This window comes from Chroicocephalus ridibundus, chromosome 1, assembly GCF_963924245.1.
Source record: "Chroicocephalus ridibundus chromosome 1, bChrRid1.1, whole genome shotgun sequence".
In the NCBI taxonomy this organism is placed as follows: domain Eukaryota; kingdom Metazoa; phylum Chordata; class Aves; order Charadriiformes; family Laridae; genus Chroicocephalus; species Chroicocephalus ridibundus.
This window is the reverse complement of record NC_086284.1, coordinates 24,842,863-24,858,595: the sequence shown is the minus strand read 5'-3', so window position 1 is coordinate 24,858,595 and position 15,733 is coordinate 24,842,863. Positions and strand designations below refer to the sequence as shown.

Below are 15,733 nucleotides of genomic sequence, written 5' to 3'. Positions count from 1 at the left end.
TTATAGGCATCAAGATACTACAATCTGATCAGCCCTTATTCTCTTGGGGAAGGGGTAAAGGAAACGTGAGGTTTCAAGAATTCCAATAAAGAACAAAAATATGAAGTCTTTGTTAAAAGCCTTCAGTGAAACATTTAAAAAAAGCTTTTTTCTAAAAAAATCTTATACATACTTTACGTATTATTAATTCACCTGTTCTTCTTTTCATCATGACATCTTTCAGTCTGGAGCTTCTTAACAAGAGGAGGTGTTCTCTGATAGGTGCAGCTCTTGAAGACCATGTTCTCAGCACTTAAGTCCTAGATCTTCCTTCTGCATTTCTCACTGCACATATTCCAGCTCCCTCCAGCCTTTCTTTCCCCCATCCAGAATCCTCAAGCTCCTTTCCCACCTGCCATCTGTTTTGATGACCAAGTGCACAGGGCCAGGGGAGAGGGGGAAGCACAAAGGATGACCAGTGATCTTCAGAGTGCAGACAAGCCAAACTGAAATGGCCCTGCTGCAACTCTCAATGTATTTCTCCCAAAATGCCTGTCCTCCTCTATTTGACATCTGCTTTTCATGAAATTTGAGAGAATTTCACTGTTTTGATACCATACCATTTTACCAAACATATCTGAAATTTGCCAACGGATACAAGTGTTCCTTGGGGGAACCCGCAAAAAGAGACATGCACGGGGTAAGCTTTGTCTCCTTAAGCAGCCAGGCTACAGCCACACGGTAGACCAGCAAAAAGGTTTTTTTTTATTGTGGAACATGCAACACCATTTGCATTTTTTTCAGCTATTTTTCCTAGATACTGTAGTAGCAATGCTATCATTTCTCCTATCTCAAACTCTAAAGTACCCCCTCGTTTGCAGTTTAGAAGTCACTATGCAATATGCGAACAGATGGGCTTCTGGTGCTATTATTAAACGTATGTTCCACCAAACAAGGACAAACTTCTCAAAAGCCACTACAATGACATTAATTCTTGATGAAAGGCACTGAAAAGGCCTGCCCTTGATTTGATACCCTGTAAGGTAAAGATGTAAATGGCTATGAAGATCAGTCCTGAAATATTCCATCTAGCACCGAAGGGCTCTAGGGGAAAGAGGACAGAGAAAACAAAAGCAGTACTCTTCACAACAGCATTTATGCCGTATGAAGAAAAACTATGAGTTACTTTCCCTTGTTGCAACAGTTCTTCACTACCTGTTAACTGGGCCAAGATCACAGGTTAAAAATTATTTGCTTTTCAATAACATAGAAATGTCAGGAAAAAATACTCTGCTTCCACTGCTTCTTGTGTCTGGCAGATCTGTAGCAAGTAAGTGAAAAACATCTCACTAAAACATGAATAATCAGGTAGTGCAATTCTATGCTTTGAAATACTCATCTGTGTTGTACTCACTTGTCCCTAAGCTATCTGGTGGTTAAATAAGCAGCTTTACTTTTTCCATTTCTTTTTTGCATCTCGCACTTTGATATAGAAGTTTCCACTGAACACAGAACTCCAAATTCAGAAGCTTTTCCTGCATTTCCTCTAGCCAATAACAGTCTAAAAGTAAGTCTGTCTAGGTTTGGTCACATTATTGGCTAGGTAAATTAGCAAAGTTGTTCTAATATATGCATTGCTCCACCTGGAGCTTCCATTTAAACTTCAAAGACTGTTTATTGTAGTTTCAAAACAAGATATGTTCATGAATAGAGCAAAAAAGCGTTTCCAGTATCACTGTCAGTTGTAAATGACAAGGTTATGACTCAGCTTTGATCACCGCAGAGGATTAATTATTTTAAGAATTATTTACGGAAAAAAAAATTACTGAGCTATGAAGCAAGAAAGCTGTTGATAAACTAAATTTAAGATCCAACAAACAAAGCAGAAGTCAGCACACCAAACAAACCAATATAGTCAGACCCTTTAGAAACACCTGCAGAAGATAATGAAAGGCTAAAAAACATTACTCATCTTTATGATACTCATACAAGGTTGGACTTGACCATCAAACAAACGTGGCTTTGAATAAAAGCAGTAGTCTAAAAGAAGTGGCTTTGGAAAACACTCTTGCAATTGTGAGATTTCTGACCTCTCCTTGCACCTCTATTTTCATTTGAATCAAGTTTATAAACAAGCTTTTTACTTGCAATCATACAGACATCTATGAAAAGTTCCATATTCAGCATTTCATCTTACTATAAACGGGAAACTAATAGTATCGTGTGGTAAATGATTATGAAGAACTTTCAGGATTGATTTTCCATTTTTGCTAAACACTGGCTGCTTAATTCTCAGGTGTATCTGTTCATCATTCTGTTCACATTATCATAAATCTTGGATTTTTATTCTACCCTTTCACAATACTTACTTAAAACTTGTTAAATGACCTTGCACTTGCTTATAAGATCTGAGGTTAAAGATGATCAACCTGTAAAAAGCCATGAAAGATTACATTCATATTCAAGAATTGCTTGAATGGAGGTGGTGTATGAATTAAAAAAATCTGTTCACTATCTGTAAAGATGGCCAATTTACAAAATCATCAGGAAGTCTTGCAATGAAGACCCAAATACAACTGGAGAAACAGACTGAATATTGTATTTTCATTTATCTTTTCCATTTGATTTCAGTGCTATCTTTAGCAAAATAGGCATAGTATTCCAGCCAAGAATAGATGTAGGGCTAAATCCAAGAGAGGTCTAAAAATATGAATCTGTAACACTTAGAATTGAAAGATATTTTTTTTAATCTCTCAAGACTTGGGTATCTCTTTCTAGAGATACTGCTGTTACAGGAGTGCTTCATACCCAAAGTTGGTTACAATTTGATGATCCAATAGTAACATATATTTCATTGTATGACCACACTGCTTCCAAAAAACCTTTTAGTGATACATCACCTTTTTTCCCCAGGAAAAGAAAATTATGCTGCAGTCAAGATACATCACAAAAACGTTCTCCTTCACTGAAAAGGTTTTGTATTTCACTGCTTTCTTCACACTGTTCCCTTATTCCATATGAGCTATTTGATCTTTCATATTCTTCTTACTCTCACCTGCTCCTGCTTCCCCTCCCCTCTCATGGCTTCTGTTCTATTGATTTGTCACAAGCTGGATTTTAGATTTTGAAAAAGCAATAATTGAAGTTTTCAAGACAGTTTAAATGGTGAAGATATAACATATTCACAGAAAGGCACCTCTGGAAATCAGCTGCCAACTTGTTGAGGGTGCACTCTGTCCCATCGTCCAGGTCAATAATGTCAATGTTAAACGGCACTGAACTCGGTACCAGCCCTTGGGACACTCCATTAGTGACTGGTTGCCAGCTCAACTTCATGGCACTGATCACAATCCTCTGAGCCCATCAGCTCAGCCAGTTTTCAATCAGCCTCATTTCACTGTGCACTTACCTAGTCTGTACTTCGTTAGCTTCTCTGAAAGTATGTTATGGGATGCAGTGTTGAAAGCCTTACTAAAGTAGAGATAAGCAACATCCACTGCTCTTCCCCCATCCATGCAGCTAGTCATTGAAGGCTTTCAGGTTGGCTAAGCATGATTGCGCCTTCATAAATCCATGCTGACTACTCCCAATCACCTTCATGTCTTTCAAATGCTTGGAAATGGCTTCCAGGAGGATTTGATCCATCACCTTCCCAGTGATCAAGGTAAGAGTGACTGGCATATAATTTCCCAGATCCTCCTTCTTGCCCTTCTTGAAGATGGGAGTGACATTTGGTTTTTTCCCCTCATGAACCTGCCCTGATTACTATGACCTTTCAAAGAGAGCAGCCACAGAATGATTTGCGTATATGAAGCACATGATTTTATCTATCTCTACAGGCTTCTCTATGGTGAATTCAAAGATCTCTAACTGGTATGCCTTCTACTTTTCGGATTGGAAGGCTGGTAGTACTGCAGCAATATACTCTTTATTTCTAGCTTCAAATCGGCATTTGTACAAAGCTGTCAGATATTACTCAATTAAGAGTTTGACATAATAGGCCATTGCCAACAACAATGACCAAGAAGAAAGCAAGCCAAAAGGATTCTCATTTGCACAGCAGTTTTGGTTTTTGTTTGTTTGTTTTGGTGTGGTTTTTTTTTTTTTTTTTTTTTTAAGAAGTTTGAGGGTTTTTTGGGGATTGTCTTTTTTTCTTTTTAAAGTCAGTGGCATGAGCATCAAATACTTAGTTTTGCAGTCTCTTCTGATCATTTCTACACTTCAATTAGTTACTGGTTTGAAAGTTTAAAACAAAGAAAATGCTCAGAAAGGTAGCCAAGGGAGCAGTCATGTTCCCTGCAAATAGCAGTATTAAGAAACACTAGATAATGTTATTTTAACTATAGAATATTTAGAATTATAGAAAATTACAACTTACAGGAAAGCATGTAATTACAGCCTATTCAAGAAAACAAGGTTCTGCCAGACACATTGTTCTTTTGTGATCTTGTGAAAGCACACACTTACATAATGAAAAACTCCTTGGAAACAAAAATCTTGGGAAATGGAACAGCTGACAACCAAAAGAGTGACAGGGTTTGGGTTGGGTTAGGTTTGGTTTTGTTTTATTTTTCTCCTTTGAAGCAGATCACCAATAAGCCACTACAACACCTTTTGGGAAATAATGCCTATTATCTGTTTATATACTTAAACAGGGTAGAAGACCACCCCGCTTCTAAAAGCTCCTAACTTCTTCCAAGTAATGTGCACAGCTTTTCCTGCTATTTGTTTTTAAGCATTCAGGTTTATTCCTTCAAATGACAGTTTTGTAAGCACTAGAGCAGGAGCAAAGGGCATTCCTGTATTTCTGAAGTAATCCTTGAATTTTGATGAGGGAGACATCCTTGGATTCAAGAGCTCTAATGTGGAAAATGGTAAATTGGCAGGCTGAAAGTTCCATATATTTAACCTTGCCTAAAGCACATGCTTAAGTGATTCACAGCCAGCGCCTGGAAAGTAACTAAGTTGTTGTCTACCAAAAAAACACCCTGGCAGTGGCTTCTCCTCATTTATTGTTAAAGGAACATCTTTAATGTTCCTGCTAATCCCAAACCTGGCAGCAGGTATCCTTGGGAAGAGTCCAGGTCCCAGGAAGCTCCATTCCAACTGTATTAAAGCTTGTCGGCCTGAAAGCTTATTAAAAACAGTGCTCATCTCCCGGCAGCAGTTTAGCTGAGCTGCACACTAGGAATGCATTAAATAGGCTGCAGTATCCCATGCTAGCGCTAGTTTGCAAATGGTCACATCCACAGTGACACAATCCCAGATTAACAAGGACATGGACAGTATTGACAACAACTAAGAATTGTCATTCCTTTGTCAAGAGATAGAAGGAAAATGGGAAGCAGGAGCCCAGCACTGTGTTACCACTCCCATACCTGGCTTGCCAAGTGTTCGGCACCCGCCATGCACACAGAAAGAGGCCAGGGAATTCAGTCTGAAAATCTGGGAGCAAGAAAGGTTTGATCGTGGTGTCTCAGCTGCAGCAGTACAAGTAAGACCCATGAGATTTCCTCTTGGGTTTTTTTTGTTGTTTGGGTGGTGGTTTTGCGAGGGTTTTTTTGTGGGGGTTGGTGGTACATTTTTAAGCTGCACCACATTAGTGCAAAATCGATTATTAATTTAATATTTTGTGAATATATTATTAATTTAAATTGCAGACTAATCTTACTGACACCACACAAAACCAGTGGAGAGGTGCTCACCTCTTGGCTGAGGCTGGATCCTAACTGTGGACAGGCCTACTACGCACTAATATCAAATGAAGATGCACTTTTAAACGTTAACAGGCATGGCATATAAATTGCCATACCATGCAAAGGGACCTCTATTTTCAGCCCATTACTTGAAGAAGTCTTCCAAACATACCACTAAGTCTGTCCTCTCTTTCTTCATGCTATTGAGGGAGCAGATTGATGGAAACAGATATATGGCCAGCCTTCTGCTTATGCTTATTTTTAATGTGGCATAAGCACTTTGAGCACAGGAAGAAGCCCAATAGCTGGATATCCTAAAGTGGAAAAAACACTAGGAAAAGAAGTCAGCAAAATGCAGTAGGTTTCAAGCACGCCTGATAACGAAATCCAAAATATTATTAAAACTATAATTGATGCACTTTGTGGTAATTACATGAAGTGTTCTTATTTCCTTCCTGCTACAGTCAGAGCATGAATAAACAATCTGCTTTCAATTGCTCTCGAGTCACGGAATTAAAAAAAGCTGAAGAATATGCAAGTCAAATAAGAATTTTGAAAAGGACTGACATTTATTTGTTGAAAAATTTTACTGGTATGTTTCAAAGACATATGGAAAGCTAACTACTCAGGCATACCACTATTCAAAGACAAGAAAGATACTCAACACCTCTCTTGCTCTCATGGAAATGGTGAATTGGCTTTCATGTAACCAGTGAAAGAAAAAAAACAGCAAAGACTTAACTATTTAAATAGATAAGTTTTGCTAAGATTTGTATGCATTTCCTTTGTAAAAGACAAACTAGGACTAGAAAAAACACAATAGACAATTACTGTCTTCCTACAGTTTTTACTGTTACATACAGAATATACTCACTTTATACAAATCTTACATGAATGAAGATTCCTCGATTCCACCTTTATGAAGGCAAATTTCAGTCTAAGTTTATGTGGTTTAGTAGCCTTTAAGTTTTACTGCCTGGTCTGTGGAAGCTAGCAAGAAATGAGTTACTTTACGCCGTATTTTGTTTCTGATTACAAAAGTCAGGATCTCAAAGAAACCTCCAAAACATTACCTACCTAAAAGCTAACTTCATTAAGACATTTTAAAAAAAACCTAAACACAAAAACCAAAAAATTGCACTTTGGAGGAGTATACTTTCCCCAAGAGATGAGCTTTCTTACCCTTTAAAAATAAATCCTTGTCCTATGAGAGAGATGTAGCAAAGAATAGATTTTTCTGCCAAAGTACTATATTCTTTAGCTTCCTACCACCCCCAAGCACCATCACTCTTATAATAGGTAGTTTATGAAATGAAAGCAAGCGCCTTACTTGAGCAACTCTGTGTGTCTAGCTGCACACATCTAAATCTAGAGAAACAAACATCCAATCAGGAGTTAAAATTGATTATTAGAATCATAGAATTGCTGAGGTTGGAAGGGACCTTTAAGATCATCGAGTCCAACCCTGACAAGAGCCACCTCTAAACCATGTCCCTAAGTGCCCCATCTACCCTTTTTTTAAACACCTCCAGGGATGGTGAATCCACCACCTCCCTGGGCAGCCTATTCCAATGTTTAATAACCCTTTCAGTGAAAAAATGTCTCCTAATATCCAATCTAAACCTCCCCTGACGTAACTTGAACCCGTTTCCCCTCGTCCTATCACTTGTCACCAGGGAGAAGAGGTCAGCCCCCATCTCTCTACAACCTCCTTTCAGGTAGTTGTAGAGGGTGATAAGGTCTCCCCTCAGCCTCCTCTTCTCCAGGCTAAACAACCCCAGCTCCCTCAGTCGTTCTTCATAAGGTTTGTCCTCCAGAACCCTCACCAGCTTTGTAGCCCTTCTCTGGACGCTCCAACACCTCAATGTCCCTCTTGTAGCGAGGGGCCCAAAACTGAACGCAGTACTCGAGGTGGGGCCTCACCAGTGCCGAGTACAGGGGGATGATCACTTCCCTAGTCCGGCTCACCACACTGTTCCTGATACAGGCTAGGATGCTGTTGGCCTTCTTGGCCACCTGGGCACACTGCTGGCTCATATTCAGCCGGCTGTCAACCAACACCCCCAGGTCCTTTTCTGTCGAGCTGCTTTCGAGCCACTCTGCCCCAATCCTGTAGCGCTGCATGGGGTTGTTGTGTCCCAAGTGCAGGACCCGGCACTTGGCCTTGTTGAACCTCATACCATTGGTCTCAGCCCATCGGTCCAGCCTGTCCAGATCCCTCTGCAGAGCCAACCTACCCTCAAGCAGATCAACACGCCCGCCCAGCTTAGTGTCATCTGCGAACTTACTGAGGGTGCATTCAATCCCTTCATCCACATCATTGATAAAGATATTAAAGAGAACCGGCCCCAGCACCGAGCCCTGGGGGACACCACTTGTGACCGGACACCAACTGGATTTAACTCCATTTACCACCACTCTCTGGGCACGGCCATCCAGCCAGTTTTTTACCCAGCGAAGAGTACACCTGTCCAGGCCATGAGCAGCCAGTTTCTCCAGGAGAATGCTGTGGGAAACAGTGTCAAAAACTTTAACACTGATATTCCTGAAAGCTAATATTACAGGTATACTGAAACAGAAACCCACATTTAAGAACAAGCATTAATGTCGGTTATTTTGCTTTGGATCAGAATACACATGCTATTGGAGTCCCAACTTGCAGGCTTAACTTTGCACCATATGCCCCTGTCTTGTTAAAACAAAACACTAGGTAGAATCCCTTCTGTTACTCCGGCTATTCCCAGGGACCCTGATAAAAGGAAGAAAGTATCTGACAGATACAATTCTGTTTTTCCTCCTGCATGAAACACGCACCTTCTAAATCAGCTCAAAGTGAATGGTTTCAAAACAACAAACCCAAAGGTTTCCACGGACGAGGCGGCGCAGGCAGCCCCTGCACAGCTTTTAGAGGATTCTCACCGACACGGCTTGACAAGGTTCCAGTGGGAAGACCTCTCAGACTCTGCCTCAAGCTTTTGGTCTCTTCCTCAGATTATCAAAAGATAGCCAATTGTGATGGTGGTTTTTCTGCGGGAAGAAATCTTCATGCTGGACTGAGACCACCAACTCATTTCACATAGGTCAGAAAATGAAACGGTAATAGTTTTTCACACTTGCCAACTTAAACTGTATTTGAGCTACAGACCTAGATGTGAAAGGCTCTGTAATTAATTACCAATCTCCTGAGCCATCCAGTTAACAACACGCATGGTTTTCTTTTTAAACTCAATTATGCTTAAGTTCGTAAGTTTTCTGAAACTGTAGAAAGTAAAACATCAAAAAATTTAGATTCTTGATGACAGGTCATTAGTTTTCTGTATGCCTCTTAAAAATATACTGAAAAGTACTACTGCAGACAGAACATTAAAGTAAGACATTACATTTTGGTTTAAAACAAAGTGTGTCTAAGCAGTAACATGCACTATGTATATCTACATCATGTTTTGCTCCTCTGTTTCAAGAGTCATGACAAAGCCACAATCTTTTTGAGTTCTTCCCTCAGTGCCTCAGCTTTTGTTCCATTTTGAAAACCAGAAGGAAATTAGAAACAATATCCATACAATTATTTTAATAAAGCAAAGCTTCCTTGTATTTCAGTTCTGAAAATGTTACTTATCAAAGAGAAATATTTTTCTCATCACTTTACACAGAGACTGGTGCTCCGTAGAAGCTTTTATTTGGCATGAAAATAAAAGACAAATAACTAGTCCTTGACTACATTTCTAGGAACACTATTAAAGCTATTTCAAAGACAAAAAGTGACTCTGGAAGAGTAATAAGGAAGCTGGACTTATTGCACCAAGTATAGAATAGCACTAGTATAACTGACTTGTGGGAATGAAAGGTCAAACTAACAATACTCCTGTGCACCAATAAAATTTCAGTCATTAGAAGCATCATATATAGATAGTATCATATTTTGAGAGCATTTTTTTTCAATTTACTTCTAAGAATAAGAGCTACAGACAAATGGGTCAGGAAAACTACCGAACTTTAAGACAACAGACAAATACAGCTGAGCCAGCTGTGGGCATATTTCAAATGCAAATATATAAGAATTGATGATATTTACCAATTTAAAACACTTAATAGAATGTGCTGGTTAAGAAGCCCTAACTCAGGTTCAAAATGTTTTGCTCATACTGTTGGATAAATGTTAGTTTATTTGCAGAAGTCTTCAAAAATTGGCATGGCCATATGTCTGATATATTATAAACATGAGGATAAGATAATGGCCTTCAAAAGTGGCCTTCAAAAGTTACCTTCATAAGTAAAACTGATAATTTTAGGGACGTTTTATTTTTTCAGCAGTTCTTACAGCCAATCATCCTCTCCCCCACCTACACACATGCCGTATTTAGTCATTTATCTTCCCTGCAGTGATACTACCAAAGGCATTTTCTGTACCTCATCATGCCTGTTATTTAAATGAACACTTTTAAAAATAGTTTATTTAGAAAATCAAAAAAGGAAAACAGCCATCTGATATACCTTGCTGTCATAAGCATATCAGATCATAGTCAGCTTTCAAAATTTGCTCTGCTAATCAAGGCTGTCTGAATGCAATATAAAAGTATATATTTATTAGCACATGCCCTTAGCACAAAGGTTTTTGTTTCCCAGAGATTTGTACAAAAAACAATCCTTTCCCTCAATCATCTCCCCAGTGCTAAAACCCATTGCGAATCCACTTACCAAATCCCTGTGTAACACCCAGTTAGCATGCAGGTAGTGAATACCATCTAGGATCTGATATAACAGTGACTTCACCATTCCCCGAGGTAACTGAACTGGTTTCTTGTTTGCTTTAGAAGCCCTGTGAAACTTGATTATATGCTGCAAAGGGGAAAAAGAAATCAAAATAAAAAAGTGTAATGTTTTGTTCTACAGCATTACACAAAAAGATTGCCAGCAATTCCTTACACAGATGACTCAGGTTTTTTTTTCCAACTTATTATCATTAATTTTCAAAATTAGAAACATTTACCTTAAGTACTAGAAAATCAATACTATATGAGGTAAAGTGATCACTGTCCCAAGGAAATCTCTCAAACATGAAATCAGTTGTTGCTGTGGTTTAACCCTGGCAGGCAGCTAAGCCCCACACAAGCGCTCGCTCGCTCTCCCGCAGCAGGCCGAGGCATACAAACCCAATACAACTGCCAGAGCAAACCTCCTTGCAGACCACTGATCTTTAACACTTTGGAGGTTTGGGGGGTTATTTTTTTGGGGAGGTTCTTTTTGTTAAGATAGGCTGATACCTTGTATATCACAGCACAGAATTAAAGGTGCATCACCTAACTTCTATGTTATTTTACTTTGAGGTTTTCTCCCACAGTAATAATGACACTGTAACATTCAACCCCAAATGCCAGACAGAAATTCTTGCAAACTGTATTTGGAGTTTTAAATGTTTAAATTAGAAGCCCAGATTTATTCCTTCTTTATTTACTAGACCCTTAAGGCACAGTACTTTCAAAACAGAAGCTGTTGACAGAGCAAAGCTATAAATCTGTCCATCTGAAAGTCAGCTACCAACCAGGCACAGAAAAAATCTTTAACAATTTTAAGTGCATACACAGACAATGACGTCCAGCACCAATGAGTCCAAAAGGATACGTTGTCTTAGCACTTGAGTGCCAGGTGCCATTAACTTCAATAGCATAAGGTGTGCCACAGTAATGGTAACCATTTCCGTGTTTGTCTCCTTTTGAGGGAGAGGTGATTTCTAGAACAAACTTCTTCATGCGTTGATACCTCTTTTCTGTAATGGCTCACATTTGTGTGATCATCAAAACAGCCCTGATCTTGTGCATCCAAAACCTGGCACCAAACTTCTACCACATGTTCTTCCTGCACTCCTGAGCTTTCATATTCCAGGTACTAATTAGGCACCCAACTACTCAAACCCCTTTGGGAAATTGCCTTTCCTCTCTTGCTGCAGCCCAGCTCCATACAGCTTGCCCTCCTTTGCTTCAGGCATCAAGCTTGGCTTTCCTTGGAGGAAAAGGCACATCCCTGGTTCTGCCCAAGGTAAAAATGGAGATGCACAGAGGAGAGAAACATTGATGGCAAAGCGACAGTCCCTGCCTAGTCAGCCAAGCACCACGTGCACGAGCATCCTTAAGACTGAGCCACAAGTTTCGCCTCCTCTCACCTCCCACATCCACTGACTCCAAAGCAAATGTTACTTTTCATGCAGTGGACAGAGAGAAGTGAATCTTCAGAGACAGACAGAAAGACAGATGTCTTTCCTGGGCCTCTTTGTTCCTCCTCTAATATACTCTGTGCCCTTTCCCCAGCCTTGTTTGAGATCTGCTGCGCTAGATATGCTCAGTGCTGGAGGACTTAGTCCACAGCCAGCTCCCTGGGGCACGGAGCCAGCCCAGTCACTGCAACTGCAGGTAGGTCCCTCGCATCCAGATAGAGTGAACCACCAGGAGCTGGTACAGCTGGGGAATTGCGGAGTTTATACAGATATGTGCATGTAAACATAAAGGTCAAAATTGAGGGTCATTCCTAAGTTACTGATATTTCATTACCGGAGGTGCTTCTGCAGTGATTTTGGTTAAGTATGAAGCAATGCAGAAATGGATAAATACAAACAAGGACAGGTCCCTACTAGTCACAGTCCTCCAAATACAAAGCCTTGCAGCACATTTTGAAACAAAAAAACCTCACACATTCCTAAACTTCTGCACCTTAGCATATCATAAGTATTGGGGAGCAGTGAAAAAGAGAATGTCCTTGTTCTTTCTCTACATTAGAAAAAAGCCTTACTCCATTTCCTCAAGATTTTTGTTTTGTTTTGTACATCAGCCTTAAGAATGTCCCAATATTTCAGCTCTTTGGTAATGTTTTTGCCTCAATTTTATTTTGGCAATGAAATCTCAATAACCAACTATTGGAACTTCCAAGACATTGAACTGGGAGACAATATCTTTGATTCAGCTTAGCTGAAGGAAAACTGACATATAGTTCTTAAGCAAATACTACTGAATTATTCCCAACTACAAGGAACACCATTTTCAAAACAAATTAGTTTTAATTTGGTCTGTATGTCTTAGCTGTCTGTCTAAACTACGTGCAGAGGAAAAAACAACTCATGATTCAAACTACACGAGTCTTACACGAACACATACCTCAAAATTTCCATCTCATTCCAAATTGCCACTGTTGTACTTTTTAATACAAATCTTCTTAATATCTTTCAAAGTTAGCATTACAATACTTGTTCCATTGATAGCAATGCTCAAAATGTATGTCAGATTAATTTGAGGCAAACACATACCTCATTCTCAGGGAAGTTAAGGTTGAATGGGATTTTGAATTCTTCACAATGCTACTTTACAATGCTACTTTATTTTTTTTTAAAGCATTCCAAATGGATGTTAAGGTCACACATATTAAGTTAACGGGGAAAAGGGTACATGTCTTAAAACAAATTTACTTGGCCTTTAACGTGTTTATGTTTTAAAGCTGTATCTTGTAATTAGGAATAAACAATCTTCCTCCCAAATATAGGAAATTTCACCAGATGAGTTGAGTAAAAAGCTCTTCCCACTGAAACACATTAATTAAATTTCAATGATATGCAGTGCCATTACTCTCACTTCATGTATTCATGGATGACATGCAGTGTAACCAAAACTCCAAACCGTCCTATTCAGCCAATAAATTTGTCATTTTTCAAAGGGAATCCACCTGCATAATCAATTCTATTTTCCTGCACCCTACTTTAGCTGTAATGGAGGGTTATATCTGCATTTTTTAAACTAGATTTCTAGCTATTAAAAGCTGAATGCAGATTTTTATCTTCTTAAGGAGGTCACAGATTAACTGTGTAGCGTGCTTACCCAACATTTTCCATTGCTTTTCCTTTAGTACTGAAAATGTTTCTGAGAAACACAGGGCAAAAAAGGCTATACTGTTTTTAAACCGATGCGTCTTCCCTGACCTTGTCCCTTTTGCGCAACTAAAACTCTAAACCTGGTACCTACAAGCAATTCACCTTACCCAGAGGTCATGCTCAGCGTAGTCAAAGAGAAGCCACACTTTCCTGTCAGCATGAGAAAGAAACACCTTTTGCAGAGAAATGACATTTGGATGCTTGAGCTCCCGCAGCAACTGCAAAATAAAGAAAGTCCACAAGAGTTATATCCACACATCCAAAGCTGTGAAAGGGCTGGAAAGATGAATACTTTAATAGTCTTTGCTATATATGCTACAATACAAACAAGAAAAGTTAAAATCTGCAAGCCACAAAAAACAGCACATTTTTTTAATGAAAGAACCAGTCATTAGTTCAAAACCAAAGCTGAAAGCAGGTCATAACCCCTTTAGAGCACTCCCTTCCTACTCATTTCCTAAAAGTTGAAGTCTGTGTAATTCTCACTATTATCCAGGATCAAGAAGACTCTGCAAACAGCCAGCTGTGGCATCTGCCCTTTCCCATAGGCTGCAATCTTTGATAGAGCCATTTGGAGTATCCAATTTTCTCCTGACTCCCAGTTATCTGCAAGCCCTGCATTTTGGTTGCAGCCATTGAAGGCCGAATGGGATGACTCATTTAGAGGCTGTCAATGCAGTCAGCTAAAGAAGATGTGGTTTGTAAGATGGAGTCAGCTGATTTACAAGGTCACCACCACCTACAGAAGAAGGTCCAACTCCCTCCCACAACATATATTATACCAGTTATGTTACTCACAGAAGCAATCCACAAAACAGCTCCCAGTTCAGGAGAAAACCAACCCAGACACACAAAGGCATTAATTTTCTGCTGAGTTCCTGAGCTGAAATGACTCACGGCACCATCAGCAGACACAGCACTAGTGAAGGGACACAGCTAAGTGCAAGAACTTCTTTCAGCAGCACTGAGCCATTAAACCAGCTCAGCTGCTTTAGAAACTATAGCTTTAATCACCACCAAAAGGAAAACATAGTCAAGATGTAACACAAGACCTAAATACAAACAGCATCAGTCTATTTGAGCTCTACTGGTCATGTGAGAAATATACTGTACTCACACAACTGCTACGAAAGAAATAAAAACTTTATCTAAGCAAACTATTGCCAGGCATGGCTACCCAAGACTAGACGAATTCTTGCCAGCTGAGTCTGCCAGAAATGACGACATTTTTACTAAAAGGAATGGCTAGGGTTTTTTTTAAAAGCCAAGAACAATTTGAACTATGACTGGAATATAGAATAGAAAATTAACACTTTATTTTTAAGACCGAATCTATTTTAAATAAAATACAATTTTCCTGATATGTAATAGAAGAAACAAGTTCATTCCTTTCTACTCATACCTTTGTCACATGTGGTAACATTTTAGCTGCTACTGAGATAGTAAAATGGGAGTGGACATCTGCATATGTTTGTTTCCTTCTTTTTTATTTCATTTGAGACAGCCTCCCACCCCTACTCACTGGCCAGAGTCTTCAGTGGTGCATTTCTTGAGCAAAAGGACCTATAGCCCACAGAGCTTTTATTTCAAGTATGAGATCGAAGAGGGAGACACAGGGTTGAGGAGACAATGTAACATTACAAACCAATGCAGAAGGAAGTAGTTTCAGCACGTTAAACCTCTTAATCTTAAGACCTGTAAAAGCACTGCATAGAGGAATTTTAAGGCAGGATCTGCAAGAAGTGTGGAATTCCGTAAATGTCTATAATTCCTACAAAGCATAAGATCAGCATGGGGAAAACCAAGAAATGCTTATTTGCAATTTTTAATCAATTACAGGTGGGGACCCTCTGTGGTAGGTGGGCCCCAGCCAGCAGCTAAGTCCCACACAGCCCCTTGCTCACTCCCCCCTCAGTCAGATGGGAGAGGAAAAGCAAAAAAGCAAGAATATTTGTGGGTGAGGATAAAACTTTGATAATTGAAGGAAGGAGGAATTAAAATGAAAAAAACACCACAAGAGATACAAAGGCGAACACCGCTTCCCACAAGCGGACCAGTCTCTGAGCAAAGGCTACTTCCCCAAAGGGAGGAGGCTCAGAGTGGGAGAGAGAAAGCCCAGACACTCAGCAAGCACTGATCAGCAACAGCC

At 39.6% G+C, this 15,733-nt stretch overlaps 1 protein-coding gene across 4 annotated transcripts in view; it reads right to left on the bottom strand.

The window, feature by feature from the left end:
- The window catches only part of CDK8 (cyclin dependent kinase 8), a 91,029-nt gene that overhangs the window by 36,594 nt on the left and 38,702 nt on the right, over positions 1-15,733 (bottom strand). For 3 of the 4 annotated variants that reach the window (XM_063331574.1, XM_063331583.1, XM_063331587.1), the window contains 2 exons: positions 13,692-13,802; positions 10,371-10,511 (listed from right to left, as the gene is read on the bottom strand). In XM_063331574.1, coding sequence (XP_063187644.1) covers positions 10,371-10,511; positions 13,692-13,802 — 252 coding nt within the window. Of the gene's footprint in view, positions 1-10,370; positions 10,512-13,691; positions 13,803-15,733 lie in introns of those variants that run through there. The other variant, XM_063331594.1, reaches the window with a different exon arrangement.